This window comes from Taudactylus pleione, unplaced genomic scaffold, assembly GCF_031769625.1.
Source record: "Taudactylus pleione unplaced genomic scaffold, aTauple2 ptg000012l, whole genome shotgun sequence".
NCBI classification, from domain to species: Eukaryota; Metazoa; Chordata; class Amphibia; order Anura; family Myobatrachidae; genus Taudactylus; species Taudactylus pleione.
The window spans coordinates 2,017,479-2,033,312 of NW_028284415.1; the positions used below are offsets into that span (position 1 = coordinate 2,017,479).

A 15,834-nucleotide genomic window follows, 5' to 3' on the forward strand; every position below is an offset into this window, starting at 1 on the left:
TTTCTTTGTGGGGGGGGGGGGGGGGAGTAGGATTAGGCACCCCTAGGGGGGAGGGTTAGGATCAGGCACCACTGAGGGGGGGGTTTAGGCTTAGGCACGAAGGGGGAAACTTAGGTTTAAGCACTAACGGGGAGGGTTAGGCTACAAGAACGGAGGGTTAGGGGGAGAAGGGGGGAGGGTAAGTATATTTACCCGACCCCTGTCCGGATACCAACCATCGGGATGCCGCTGTCGGTATTGTGCAGAATGCATTCCGACAGCCGGCATTGCATACCCATTCCATTACAGCTATTTGAAAATATCACCAGTGTTCTCAGGAAGCAAAAATAGACACTCAAGGAACATAGGGAAATTGACACACAAAACCCCAAAGAAGGCAGAAAAAGACTGACAGAACCTCACAGGCGGTAGGAAAAGACTTACACTGCTTGAGGTTCTTTGAATTTCCCCACTTGCTGGATATGATACATTAGATCTCCTCCATTCACATACTCCATGACAAAATACAGACGATCCTAGGATCAGGAATAAGAATCAGAGAAACTTGCTTTGAAATTATCCCCTTGTGTATCCCAACATTCAAACCCTACAGACACATTCCTATCAGACTAGGACAAACAAGACTCAATCAGTTCTTACAACATATACAAATATGAAGCTGCTTACCACAGTCTGGAAGCAGGAGTGCAGCTGAGTCAGGAATGGGGGTTTTTCCGAAAGAGCTAGCACCCTCTTCTCCACCATAGTGCATTCTACATCATCATCTTGGATGACTACATCCTTCTTCAGAATTTTGACGGCATAAAGTTCATCTGCCTCTTTTCTTTCCGCTAACATCACCTAAAATGTCAGATGCAAAGTTTAATAATAATTCACTACGACTTTGTCCAGAAAGCATGAGCTCACCATTGCAGGAAACCATACCCCCTAATAACATGTGCCTGAAATCCCCTCACATAAGGAGAAACACCTGAAACACTACTCTTTTTACATAAGTACCTAAAACACTCAACTCTTTGAAAAGCTGCATAAAGCAAAACTACATTCCTTCTCAATTTCCAAAAACAATCACTTATTTTTTTTCCCAACTGCCTGAAATCTGTACCCATTTCACAAAAGCCAAACACCTTTAACCCAGGATTTCTAGTCACTCAACTTTTCCAAGACTATCTGGCACTCCCTGACACACTGCTCATTACAGTTCCCTGACAGTCTTCATAACATCGGTTTCATCCATCCCTGTTACATACTACTTTCAAAATTGCCTAATGCCCTTAACAAAAACCTTTATTGTCTGTATGGCACCCTCCATTATTCTACCATTGCCAGTCATGCATCCTTCGTTAACCTGACAACCCAACAACATCTCCCCCCACTAACATGATAGCCCAGCAACTCCTCCCCTAATATAACTTCAAACCACCATACCCCTAACATCAGTTCAGACCACCAGACCGTTAGCACCTCTCTTGCCTTAACGTTACTGCCCAACACCCCCCAACATGACTTCAGAGCACATTCTTGTTCAACATGGCCAGACCCTCCTTCCATCCCAACAAGACTTTAGAGAACTGCTCCACGTCACAAAAAGAGTTCAGAGCACCGTCCCCTTATTAGGACTGCCCAGCATCAAGCCCCCTACATGGCCACAATATAACCCTTTTAATGTTTTTGCGTCAAATACCTTTCCAAAGCTGCCTTTCCCTAAAACCATGAGGAAGATGAAGTCTGTTAATTTGACACTGTCTATGTTGTTAGATGGAACGTAGGCTCTCCGGTCACCTGTGGGGCTGATCACCTTGTTACCAGCTGGGCCCAGTTTGGCTTTCTGTAAAAATAAGTAAAACTTTAGTATAAAAATGTATATTATTATAAGTCTAAACTATTACCAGTCACGTGCAAAGTGCAGTCATTTGTGGTGGGACACTAAGCATTGAGACTTAACTTGATGCTTCACACTATTCTCAAAACCACAAAGTGCTGCTGATCTGAACAAAGACACTGCAAATCAGTACTCAACAAGTGGAAATGCCAACCCTCAGTAAAGTAATTAGTGCAGAAAATGTTTCAATATTTTATTATACATTTGCGCTTTTCTGCTTTGAACAAAGAGGACATATACTGTGGAAACCCTTCCCCACACATGCAGTTCATCAATATGTTAGTGTTCTGTTGCTTAAAGTTGACCTTACTGAATAGTTGTACACAACGACAGTCTATGATACTTACAACACAAGCTCTGTATACTTCATTCAGCATTTAATTCACAAGTTGCAGTCCCTTGCAGACCATCGTTAACCATTTTACTGCTTGAGAAGATTATTGTGTCACTGGTAATTGTAGCAGTTATTGGAGGGGTGGAAAAAACGTAGGTTCTCAGAATACGTAGCTCCCTCTAGTGTTGCCAAAGTATCCAGCAACAGCAGGCAGTGATAGAGTTAAGGCCTGGTGGAAGTGGATTGCTATGGAAATCCCTCATTATTTCAGAAAAGTAGGTTAGGGCAGAGCAGAAGCATGGATGGCCAGTGTGTTAGTTACTTAATGCTGAATCGTGCCCATGGGAAATACAAGCTTGTAAATTGAGGCAAAAGGAATAAACGTACTTCTTTATTATAGAAAGAAAATTCTGTCCTACTGCATTAGCAGACAAGCATATTTATAAGCATAATGTAATACTGTAAATTATGATGATTAGGACACAGGAAGTCATTATTAATGGCACTCTTGGGGTCAATGGTATGATAACAATTTTACATATAGATGTATTCTCTCTCCCTGTCTTAGGTCTGAGGTCTGATTTTACCTTTACATGGCCCCCGCAAGAGGTAAACAGTATACAGACCCTGGCTGCATATGTGCTGTGTGTGCCTCATGTTCATGTTCCTAAACTGATGGAAAGTAAATAGTACTGTCTTATAGAATCACACCTTTCTTTTACTGCTGAACACAACCACCCATTGCAGTACCACAGCTTGGTTCCTACCACATAACATTGCAATGCAGCCAATTCTGCAAAAATAGGGTCCTGGACTGCAAAAGTGATGATTTTGCAACAGAATTTAAAGAGCAACATTTTTAATAAGCAAAATCAGGCTGGTTTGGCTATAAGAAAATCACAGTTTTAAATCCCGAGGAAACTACCCCCCGCCCCCCATGCAAACTAACAAAAATATAAATACTTTTGAACTCTGACCCTATTAAATCTCCCCCCCTTCCCTTCAGAATACAGCAATTATATAATGCAACAAAATTGTATCAAAGAAACAGTATTTTAGATTTCTCGCCTTGGGATGCAAAATAACTGGGACCCCCTGGCAGCTGACACTGGTAAAGCAATAATAGATCTGACACTGAGATTACAGCTCTGTTGAAGGGTATTGTAAGACATTATTACTGAAATAGGCTTGTGTTAATAATGTCAATCAACAATGGCTATGTTAATGTAATGAATATTTATTGGAAGCTATCTGATAGAAACATTTTAATGAACTGTAAGTTTATATCTTTCTGCTGCCATCTGGTGGAAGAGTGCTATAGTGCATGTTTATTGGCAGATACTTTACAGCATTAGGCCTGTTGATATCAGCTGATGCTTTTAACATAAAACATAATAGGGACTTCAATTTTGCTCCTATATAAATAAACCATAACAGGATACCTTAACTTAGCTCCCTTTCAGGTTAATAAATCAAGAGACATCCAGAAAAAAAAAGATTTTATCTGACGTGTACAGATAAAAAAAAAAAAAAAAAGGTCATGGTGTTTAGATAAAAGATAGTCATCACATACGATTCTGAAATTACCATGGCTACAGATAAATATATATTTATATGTATTGTGGACAGGGGACTGCTACAGGTCAGAAGCTACTGTTGCTGTGTGCATGTTCCACTGAATGGTGGACACGGTTAGAAGCATCCAAATTGCAGCATGTATGGGATTTAACAATGAAGGAGGTAAACATAAGAATGTCAACGTTATGACCATATCGTCCCTGGTGGCCCAGCGGAGACTTACTTTGCCCCCGACAATTGAAGCTAATCTAGCACTGCTTCTGGGCCCTGGCGGTCATGTGACTATGACATCCGGGTCAGAGCTGTGATCCGCCGGCAAGTTTTTGGTGGAGTTTTCCTGGCCTCGCAAGGTCAAGCTTCGGTAAACATCAGCTTCTGCAGCCTGGCCAAAGGAGCAACCGTCGCGACCGATAGTTTATGCACTGGGATCACTGATGCAGCAAGGAGTTGTCTGTTTCCTACAGACACCTCCTGCTGCATTAGCATTTTAGATGGACGGAATTGCACAGACACTTGTGTGCGGCTCTGCAAATCCGTCCATCTCTTAAGCGGGTACTCTGTCTGCATCTGCTCTCCAATACCAGTCTCCAAAATGCCAGCATAATAAAAAATATAATTATTTAAATGGAACTCTGCTTAATATCAAATCGCCTTAGTGAACGCCTGCATTCATCAGAACTAAGCAGAAGGTCAGACTATGCAGCAATTCAAGAAGTTAATTAATCCCTGTTGAGCAAATCTCATAACCTACTTTACCAAAGCATAAATTCTAGTGACCTGGCAAGAACCACAAGACCCGAAACTTATGCATGGGTACACACTAGACTAGACAATATATCGTGTCTAGGGACAATCAACAATATTTTGACCTGAGCATCTTTAAGTGTGTATACCCAATTAATCTTTCTAAAACTTGTAGTACAGGTACATCGCATCGGTCGTGCTGCACAGCAGATGCTATATATATATATATATATATATATATATATATATAAAATGACCGGTAGATATATATATATATATATAAAATGACCGGTAGCTCACGATCCTCTGAACAGACATATCATTTGGATGGGAACAATTATTGTTTAGTGTGTATGTATGATATTGTGCGTTATCAAATTGTTCAAGTTGCAATCTGTTCCCTAAATTGTCAACTGAGCCATCTACTATTTTCAATATGTTAGGGCATTAAAGCTTAAAGAGCCATCTCTTCCCACAATCTCCCAAAAAAGAAGCCCCAGTAACTACTCACACCCAAAAACACCAGCTGGGGTAAATGAGCAAATCATTACATAATTTTGGCATCCAAAGAATACAAAATAATACAAGGAAAACAATACAAAACTTAGGAATATTATTTCCAAAGGAAAGAATAACAGTGGGTATATTAATGTTCTAATTTGTCCAACATGGGAGGTGGGCTTAGAACGTGGAGATACGAGCACATATTTTTCAATAGAAAAGTAGTTAAACTCTTAAAATGTGGGATTCCTCTTTGCCATCATTCTAGTAAATGCATACTGACAATAAAAAAGATTTATAGCAGCATCCTACTAACCAAAATTATTTCCAAAACTCCTGAGCCTTTCTGGATTGTGACATCAGCCTTTGAGAACATCAATATGCCCTTCAGTCTAATTTTATTATTTCCCTAGAAAATTCCTCACTATATTTAATCCAGCCTATACTATGTGTACTGCCCCCGTAATACTGCAAAGGTTAGAATTAGTATATTTAAGGCATCTATGTAGTACAAACACAGCTAGCAAAGGGAACAAATTAAAAATTGGGTCCATGTTAGAAAAGGCAATTGTATATTAGCTATTGCAATAGAGATCTATAGCTAATGAAATCTTATTTCACTAAAGTCAGATACATGCACATGAAAAAGCTGGCGACATGAGGAGAAACAAAAATAAAACTGCTGATTTTTTGGGTGTAGTTCCCCTCTCATTTTTTTATTTTAATGGAAAACGGCCCCCTCCATCACTGCAGAGCTAAGTTGGATGCTATGTCTGACGTCAGTAGTTGGCTCATGCTCATACACTGATAAACAGCAGAGGGGGTAGTTACAGTGCCTCTGAACACACAGCAAAAGTGTTATTTGGAAGGCATGCCAGCCATCTTACTTCCATCAGTATGGACGCACCTTATCTTGGGTTCGAGTTTTTCCCTGCAACCATAGGGAGAAAACTTTGAAATCAGCATTAAATTCATGTCTTACAGATGAATTACACCTTCCCAACACATTACCTGAAAAGCAAAATTTACCTGTAGAAGGGACATGTTATAGCCTGCAAAGTGTGTAACAAAGTGTGTAACAAAATTCTCTCATTAATGAGTCATCTTTATACTGTATACGGCTGTAGGGACCTGCCACAATTCTTGCTGTCTAAGTGAGAGTCTTCCAGGAAGCCTTCCTCATGTACATATGGTCAGATAATACCAATAAAAGCTAGCAGGAAGGGATATTCATAATTAAGTAATATATTGTTCAATGCAGATGACCTATAACAGAGCTTTGTACCCAATTTCTTTATTTTCTCTCTTTAAGCTCCTTGTTAAAGTGCTGGTTTGTATAGTAGGGTTAGGTACAGGATGCTGATGATCAGAATCCCGACAGCGGCATCCCAACATATTTTGGTAAGTATTTTAGCCCATATCTTTACCCTAACCCACCTATCCCGCAGCCTACCCTTAACCCACCCCTCCTGGAGCCTTATTCTAAGCATCTCCTCCCACAGCCTAACCCTCCCCCAGTGCCTAACCCTAAACCTAACCCACACTGGCGGTATCGTGACCATTGGCATTCTGATGTTCGGGATCCTGACTACATCTCGGATAGTAATATTACACATGTACTCAGCAAAAAGACAGGAGACACTAAATGGCTTTTTTAGAGTTGGGAACAAATCCAGATAAAGGACTCGCTCCTGGGGGGTGGGGGGAGATATTATGGTGCTGAGGTGGAAATATAAAATGTCCAACCTGATTTAGAGGGGTTGGGGAGCCTAACTGTATACTGTATAAGGAAGAGCTGACCAGTTGTGTCTACTAAACCACATAATGTGCCATTTCTCGCACTCTGGTGGTTGCTAGAAGTAGAATACAGTGCTATCATAGGAGTCAGCTCTGGGGGTGGTGCTAGAGCACCACCAATATTTGTGCAGCTGCAGCCACTGACCACTTAAATGCATGGCATATGTCAGTTATATGGGAGCGAGGACATGCAAGCACTCCCAATCATTTCTCAAATTTAGTTACTATGGTACCATGTGCTTGTAAACCACTTTTAAAATAACCATAAACATATGTAAAAATAGAATTGTAAGGTCTTAAATATTAAATATTTTGAACACACATTTGCTGAGGAGTTCTCTTTTATTCTTTGTTTTCGTCAAATGTCTCTATGATAGACGGAGGATTTTAACTGGACTTTAATATGAGTCACACATAACCTATTGGTTCTTTAGCTCTGTGCACCCTCCAGGCCTGAATACCCATTTTGTTACTGAATTGTAAGAAAAGTGTAGTTGTACTGACTTATGCCTTAATTCCACTTTTCCCACATTACAACTATATGTACCTTGATTTACTCTGATCCCCAACCAAAACAAGTATGAGTCGCCACTGTTTCGTGATGTTTGTTGGAACACTCTGAAAGTCTGAAAAATCATTTGGATAATCTAGAACACATTCCATTAAACGCCCATCCAAACTGTATTAGTGGCTATGCCTGATAGCAAGGAGCCAGGGACTGAAGAACATGTTCTCAGTTTGGGAGGGAGCAAAATACGTTAGGCTACTTTATACTACACTTCACAACATGAAGTTGTTGTAATGGGGGGGTAATTTTACATAAGCTCCAACATATCATATACTATACACATTGGGTTGCAGGATAAAAAACACACCATACAAAAAAGATATGTTTTCTATTTAAAATTTGCAAAATATGAAATATTTTTAACAGTAAAATGTATAATCAGCAAAGTTAAAAGCTGTTGCTTCTCAGATATTAGGAAATCAGAAAGAGGGAAGGCCTTTGCCTGGAAACATTTCAACGCACACAATGTATTGTTGTGCTGACTGAAGCCTCACTACACCAACTGCAAAGTAAAGTTCCACCAGAGCCACTAATTAGTGGTAACATTACAGACTTTTTTCCTAAGCACTGCATAAGACAACATACTGGACGATTTAAGATCCAGTAACTTATAAAATAATCACATATTGTTTAAAATTAACATGATCATAAATTTAGCATAAATCAGTCAGAAGAGTGCAGCAACTGATAGTTTTGACTAGATAATATACATGCAAATCCACATTCCGCAAGACAGGACATGCAGAGATCCTCAGTTACTGTACTACTAAATTCTCAGAAGTGTCAGGATCAGACACTGCAACCTTAGTCTAAATCATAATGTAGATTTGGTGGCAGGAGAGTAAACAATATATATAGCATGCTGTATAGACGACCATATATACCTCACACTGCAGGCCAACATACATGAAAGAATATATATGCCATTTTCATGTATCATGGTTGATACATAAGTTTGGTGTGTGATTTAAGGACGCACCTTGTAAGGAAACATACCATGGGTGAAATTTATTTAAAAAAAAAAATAGTTATTCAAAAAAATGCACACCTATATTAGCATTAAAACTCCTATAAAAAAAAAACTAAAAAACGCAAGTTCATATTGGTATAGGAATTAAATGCAAACAAAAGAGAATAGAAATTATTTACTTTATAATGTCTTAATGTACTGTATATTTTGCCTAGGATTGGGGATTATGATCATATATGCCATTTGTGTATTACAAAAACTGAGCAATTTTTGCTATATTGACCGTACCTAATTTAGATATCAAAGCCATAAGAAGATAAATGTTGCTTTTGTCAATAAAAATATTTTGCTTATAGGGTGTGGTAATATCCCACATAATCTAAACACTTGTAAATGTCACCCATTATAAGACACTAATCTGTAGACAGACATGTTCAGAGAAAAAATGTAGTCAATTTGTGACTAGGAACAGAGAATCTTATTTCATTTATACCCCTTATTTCATTTAGTCTTCATCTAGGGCTCACCCACATGTAGCCCAGCAGATGAGAATGCTCATAACAGTACAGAATATTTCAAGAAATACACACTTTTGTTTGGCACATAGTGATCTGTCCATTTGTGTGACTATAGTAGTGAGGAAATGGTTCCATGTGAAAGGGGACAGCGTCATGATGTAAGGAGGTGGGGGAGTTTAGAAGAAGCTAGAGAGTGGAAGGAGAAGGTTCCCCAACAGCACATTAGTAGTGAGGCTCCTATCACACATTTGCAGGAAGACATCTAATGATGTCAGATACACCTTTATATGAAACAAAGATGAAACATTCAACTTATTTTAACCGAAGAATTGACTTCCTGATATTTTGTGGCCAGTGCCGATGATGACACACCAAGTGTTTCCTAATAACCGTTTAAACATGTCTGTTTACAGAATGTGAACTGTCTCTTTAGTATCCAGTATAACATTGGTAATATTTCCTGTGATGGTAGAAGACACGGTGCATACTTAATTATGTCATGGTGAACCTTCGCTCACATTGAAAGAACAAGAGTGAAAAAGTACCACAAGGACAAAACATTTTGTGAAGGTATGGTATGGGGGGTGTGAAGGAAGAGCCAGGGAGAAAGGGGCTACCTTTAGAAAGTGGATATTTTTTATATGACAGCCCTGGAAGACAGAAAAACTGCATGGTTAGTTAGTGACAAACAGTCTTTATAATATAATATGTGTTCGCTCACAAACACCATGACATAAAAGAACAGGATGGAACTGATCAAGAACAATGAATGATGGCCCTCAATAAGAAGACCATAGGTTGATTTCAAGGTTAGTTCTGACGGAAAACAAGACACAAACAATACTGAAATTACTTTAACTCAAACATTTGTACTGTAGTGGAGAAATACTTCATTTATGGTTTCATTACACACACCTGGAACTGAAAAATATTGATATTTGTAATTAAAAGCTTGGTCCTTTGAGGGGGGTGCGGGACAGGTTAAAGGATGACTCCAGCCAACACTACATTTTTAGTTCTGGGTTCCCCAAAAGATAAGTGTTGTGCTCTACTTCCTACTAAGCAAGCTTTTCTCATATTAACATTTCTGTCGTTACCTCTCCCCTGGGAACTCCTTAATTGCATGAATTGGAAAATTACAGGGAAAGGGCATCAACTGTTTAAATCAGTAGAAGTAGGTGAGAATTGCTATCCAGGTGACAATGGATTGAAGATCAGAAGAGCTGTGTATTTTATTAGCTTAGGTGGAAGTCTTTTTTTTTTTTTTTAAAGCTACACTGGAGCACTTATACAGCAAGAGCAGTATTTAGGACCTTACAATATATTCAGTATAAATGTTCACTATTCTTTTAACAACTTTATGGACAACATCTTTCAAGACACACACGATACACTTATTTCAGGAAATGTGCGCTTCTCTTGTTGCAGACAGTGACCTACCTATATGTGTGACTGTGGATTTAGGACCAACGCAGACAAATGTTTGTGACCAAGGAAAGGTGTACTCATTGATATTTATACAAACCCTAGTAAATAGAGGTCACCTCACCCACCAGCTCCCACTGTGCCCTCTCTTCCTCACCCACTCCTAACCCATTAAATGTACCACCTCCATTCCCAGCCTTCTCTCCCACGCCTAATGTGCAAGGCGTGCGCAGTACACGTTAGGCTTGTCATGCTACAGCTGCAATTAGGTAATCTCAAACATGCGTGATGACCTAATTTAGATCAGGGACCAATTTTACAATAATAGATATGAAAATAAATAAGGACCCAGCTGTCCCCCCATCTGATAAACACCACAAAGAAGTACTTGGTGGTTCTTGTTTCACCTTTCCAAAATGGATTCTATTTGTAGGTTTTGACAAAAAAAAAAATATGATGCTGAGAAGGCTTTTGATAGAGTCTACTGACCTTTCATGACTCATGACTCTCTTCAGCTTTGGTTTTAGAGGTAGATTTCTCAAAGCCATTAGGGCCCTTTATCATAATCCTTCTACCTCATTTCTTGCAAGCGGAATGCTCTGGTTATAAAATCAACAATGACAAATCGGAAGCTTTGCCTCTACATATCCTGAAGAAATCCCTGGATCTTCTTCGTCTTAGTTTCAATTTTTACTGGCGCTCGGAATCCATTAAATACTTAGGCGTCCATCTTACAAAATCTTACCACGGCCTTTACAAGGCAAATTACCCCCCCCCCCCGTTCAGGGCCATCGAACAAGACCACTCTCACTGGCGGACAATGTTCATTTCTTGGATCGCCCGTATCGGCGCGATTAAAATTAATGTTCTCCCCAAACTTCTCTCTCTCTTCCAGACTCTTCCTATAGCAGTCCTTCCCGTGTTTTTTCTTCTTTACAGGTGCTTTACAGCAAATTTATTTGGAACCACAAGAGACCTCGTATACGTCGAGTTGTCCTCTTCAAGAATCCTTCAGTTAGTGGTCTATGTCTCCCTTCATTATTCAAATACTACCAAGCCTCTAGACTTAGTCAGTTAGTTGCCTGGTACTCTCCTAAGGGAATCAAACGATGGGTTGGTTGATCTTGAATCAGCACTTACTAAAGTCCCCTCTGTCTCAAACTTACCGTTTCTTCCTAGGAAAATCAGGCCTCTATCTATCTCATCTGTCCCCTCTGTTCTCACCCTTCCTTTCTCCCAGGTCACTCACCCCATATGGCTTCTATATGGTCAGCAGCGGGCATTACACGCTTTCATCACATCCTAGGAGGCTTTGCCCCACAATCTTTTACGGAATTAAGAGAGAAAAACTCCCAGTGTCTTGTTTTTATCAGTATCTTCAAATCCATCACTTTATTTCTTCGTCCCTATTTTCTCCAGCTTCATTAGAAAACCCCATGGCTATGGAACGTCTTTGTATCTACAGGCCAACGGATAAGGGTATTATTTCTCAAATTTATCACTCTATCTTAGTCCAGGACTCACTTTTCTTAGAAACACACAAGCAGTGTTCGGCAACAGATTTAGTTATCTCTCTAGGGGATGACATGTGGGAGGAAATTTGCCTTAATATATCGAAATGTTCGATCAGTGTCTCTATTAAAGAAAACTCTTACAGGGTCTACACTCGGTGGTACCTTGTTCCAGAGCCTCTCCACCAAATATATCCCCACTCCTCGAATCTCTGCTGGAGAAAGTGTGGACAAGTCGGTTCCTTTTTTCATATCTGGTGGTCCTGTCCACATATTGTCCCTTTCTGGTCCATGGTCCAATCTACCTTATCATCTATGGTCCCCCTTGCTACCCCTCTCGCCACTGCCTCGCTTCTTCTGTGTGCCCCAGTCCATCTAAACATGAGAATAAATTGGTCCTACATATCTCCTGTGCTGCCAAGTACCAGATCTCTAGATCTTGGAAGCAGCCACACCCCCCCAACTTGACAACAGTTTCTCAATCGCATCTGGTATGTGGCTAAAATGGAATACATAACGAGCCTCCAAAGCAACACGGTGGACAAGTTTAATGCAATCTGAACTCCTTGGTACAGCACCCAAGGTGTGACCCCCTCCTGGCCTTTCCTAATTCTCTGCTATTTTTATCTACTTATTTATTTTTATTTTCTCCTCCCTTAGCTCCTCAGCCGTCTTCCCTCATTTCTCATTCTTTTTCCCCCAGCTCGCTCCTCCCCCTCTCTCCACTCCCTAGTTTATTTCATTTTTTATTTAATCAAATATATATATAATTTTTTTTTCTCATTTTGTAATTCCCGACTATTTCTTTTTAGTGGCTTTCTTTTTTTCATTTTATTTTCTATTATGGAAATACATTTTAATGCCTGTTAACTGTTTCTTTTTTTCTCTTTGTGTTTGAGATGTCTATCTATGTATGTAAATTATTTGTTGTTTCTTTTATCCTCTAAAATTTTTGGGGATTGAATCTCTGTTTGTTTGATATTGATCTCCCAATAAAATTATGTGATTATAAAAATAAAAAAAAATAGGCACTTGAAATAAAAATGCACATTTTTTCACTGTCTCAATTTTGACTCTTCCTATGCGTAGGAAGAATATAGTAACCCAAAAATGGCCTACAAATTAAAAAAATAGACAACCTACTGCATTAAATGAGTAACCATTTTTTTTATTTGACACAAGATTGGGGAACGAGATATTGGATTTAGATGCCATCTATCTATGGTAAATTTGATTTTTTTTGTGTACCATTTCCATTATTGTTTGGCGATCATTAGACAATAGCTACCAGTGGGCCACATAATTTGAAAGAGCGAATTCCCTCTTTCAAACCTGGCTGCCACAATTGCTGGTGTCATCATGGGGGTGAGTGGGCATCTAGTGCCCATTCAACCATATAAGGAACATGTAATTTTTCCATAGCATAGAGTAATGAGATTACACAACCAGTTGCTGTCCACATCATGTGAATGAAGGGAACCCCTCTCTTTCAAATGTGGGTGCACCTGATTTTATGGATACCAGGTTAGGGGTAGATCTTCCCCCATCCCTGGACTCCAACATTTTTCGTAAGAGCAGGGGTTAATGCACATGCCGACGGCACTTCCTGGAAGTCCCAGCAGGGAGGTAAGTTTTACTTATTAAGCATTCGACATCAGCAGCAAAGGGATTAAAAGAGTGAATGAGATTTATGGATTGAGGCCCACTATATAGTCAAGAGTAGAGTGTATTCCAGTTTGTAACAGTGAAAGAGCAGACCTTGGGATGGTTGCTGATGGACAACATCTAGTGGACATTTGATGGTATTCTAGCTTATCTGCATAGTGATGTCAAAACACTAACTACAATCAAAAAACACTCTTGAAAAGATTCTTCAGTGATCACTAGGTGAAATGTCAGCTGACTGGGCTGAAAACCTAATTACACAGGCACATTTTGAATGTACTCATTCTTACTTATACAGCTATCAATAAGCGTTAATTTTTAGCATTTGGTATGAACTATGCAAATTATATACACTAAGCTAACTCCTACTTGTTTTCCCTGAACAGTCTCTCCTGCTAGAGGAATTGTAAAGTAGCAATCCTATACAGACAATTCTTGACAGGTGGTAGTACTACCCAAAACTGAACCACAAGAACTACTAGCAATCAGTGCTGAGGAGCAATGTCTAATTACAATCACTTCCCAGAACTGCTGCATGTTACAGTAAATATACCTAAGTATAACTGAAACCAATATATTATACACCATTCACTCTAAGCCTAGATTTGCTGAAAAAATGTGAAATTCTCCATTGCCATGTTTAATGACCATTACTGTATTGACTTTTTTTTTTTTTTTCAATCTTTTGTTCGTCCATTATTTTACTTTCTCTAATTCTTTAGCCTAATGTTTTGGTTCTCAAAGCCCCTGTACAGTACTGGTTATAAGTGTAGCCATGCTTGAACACAGGTGACTTAACTAATACCTCATTCATTTAGTTTAACCATCTGTGCTCAATCATGGCTACCCTTAATACCTTGACTGTAAGTGGGCTTTGAGGATCAAGTTTGGGAATCACTTCTTTAACCATTAAAACACAGCCTGGAGAAGTGTGTTTCTGGCTACAACCAGTTTTAGATGAGTATTTGTGCTGCACATAAAACTTATTCATCTATTACCATTATTGGGCTGATGCAAAGCAGAGCGTATCTTGCTTCTTTTCGCACTGCGCATGTCCCAAGACCAAGCATATACAAGAATGGGTGACAATCTCCACTCCAACCAGGGTATGTAGGCAAAGCTCAGTGAGGACTGGTCGATGCAACTGCAGGCTATTCAGACTTGTACAAAAGAGTACATGTCTGTTTACAGACGCATCCTCTGCATGTAATACGCAGCTAGTGACGATGACCGGTACCAAAACCAAGCATATAGGTAGGCGCGGTTTACTTGCAAAGATGCGCTCAACTCTGCATACTTAAAAATATACTAATTATTTCTGAGCTTGCAATAGGGAGCATCTGCGGCCGAGCTGTGCTCAACTCTGTGTCATACTCTATGTAGTTACATCAATATTTAATAAGATATTATATTTTAATGTTTATATTAAAGTCTAAGAAAAACTGTGCATTCATTACTATGAATTTTCAGCACAGACATTACATTTTATACCACAAGATCCATAGATAGACAAAAGAGATCTGGAAGAAAGATAGAGGAGCCTGATTCAGCTTGGATCGCATCTGCTAATACGCACACGTAATCGGCCGATTGTTGCATTCTGTGCATGCACTGCAGTGCGCGAGTAGGACACTGCAATGGAGACTGCGATCGCAGTGACTACGCAGACCCATCGCAGGGTGATTGACAGGAAGTGCCTTTTGAGGGTGGTGATGGGGGTGGTTGGCAAAATGCAGACATGCCAGTGCGTTAGAACTCTGTTGCAGGGGCGTGCAGAACTTAGTCACTGTGAGGCTCTAGGCAGCCTGAGGTCTCATAGCATGCGCTGAAGTTTTCTGAGTAAGGTCAGACGTTGTGCAAGTGTGTGTGAGGCTGCGATGGTTCTCTATTGTACTGATGGTTTCGCAGTCTTGCTAAACATTACGGATGTGTGTAAGGTAAAGTGGGCGTCCTTATGTTGTGCTGCGGTGGCATAGCGATCACAATGGATTAGCATACTATCACAGTTGCACTGCGTGTGTAATCGCTATTGCATTCGCAGTTGCGATCCGTAGTGAATCAGGCCCAGAGATCACAGACTGTGCACCTTAGCCCTTTCACAGCACCATGCAGGACATTAATCATTTTTGCTGGACTCTGCTCTCCATGACTAGAGTTTCATGGCACAATGACATCACAAAGTAAATTTATCTTCTAGCGAGGATCCATAGAAGAACGATGACTACCCAAGCAAGTGTATAGAAAATTATAGCAGTAAAACCAGCCATCCACAGTGTCTCTGCTGTCCTGGAGCACAAGAGGAGAATTGTTAAAAAAAAAAAAAAGTGGTTTCAGACTACAG

General features: G+C 39.8%; 1 protein-coding gene across 2 annotated transcripts in view; it reads right to left on the minus strand.

The window, feature by feature from the left end:
* PRKCA (protein kinase C alpha) overlaps positions 1-15,834 on the minus strand; it is a 436,189-nt gene that overhangs the window by 88,860 nt on the left and 331,495 nt on the right. Inside the window, exons 9-12 of one of the 2 annotated variants that reach the window (XM_088468543.1) lie at positions 5,947-5,970; positions 1,685-1,828; positions 667-840; positions 424-515 (exon numbers count right to left, since the gene is read on the minus strand). In XM_088468543.1, the coding sequence (XP_088324669.1) occupies positions 424-515; positions 667-840; positions 1,685-1,828; positions 5,947-5,970 (434 nt within the window). The remainder of the gene's footprint in view (positions 1-423; positions 516-666; positions 841-1,684; positions 1,829-5,946; positions 5,971-15,834) is intronic. The other variant, XM_088468544.1, reaches the window with a different exon arrangement.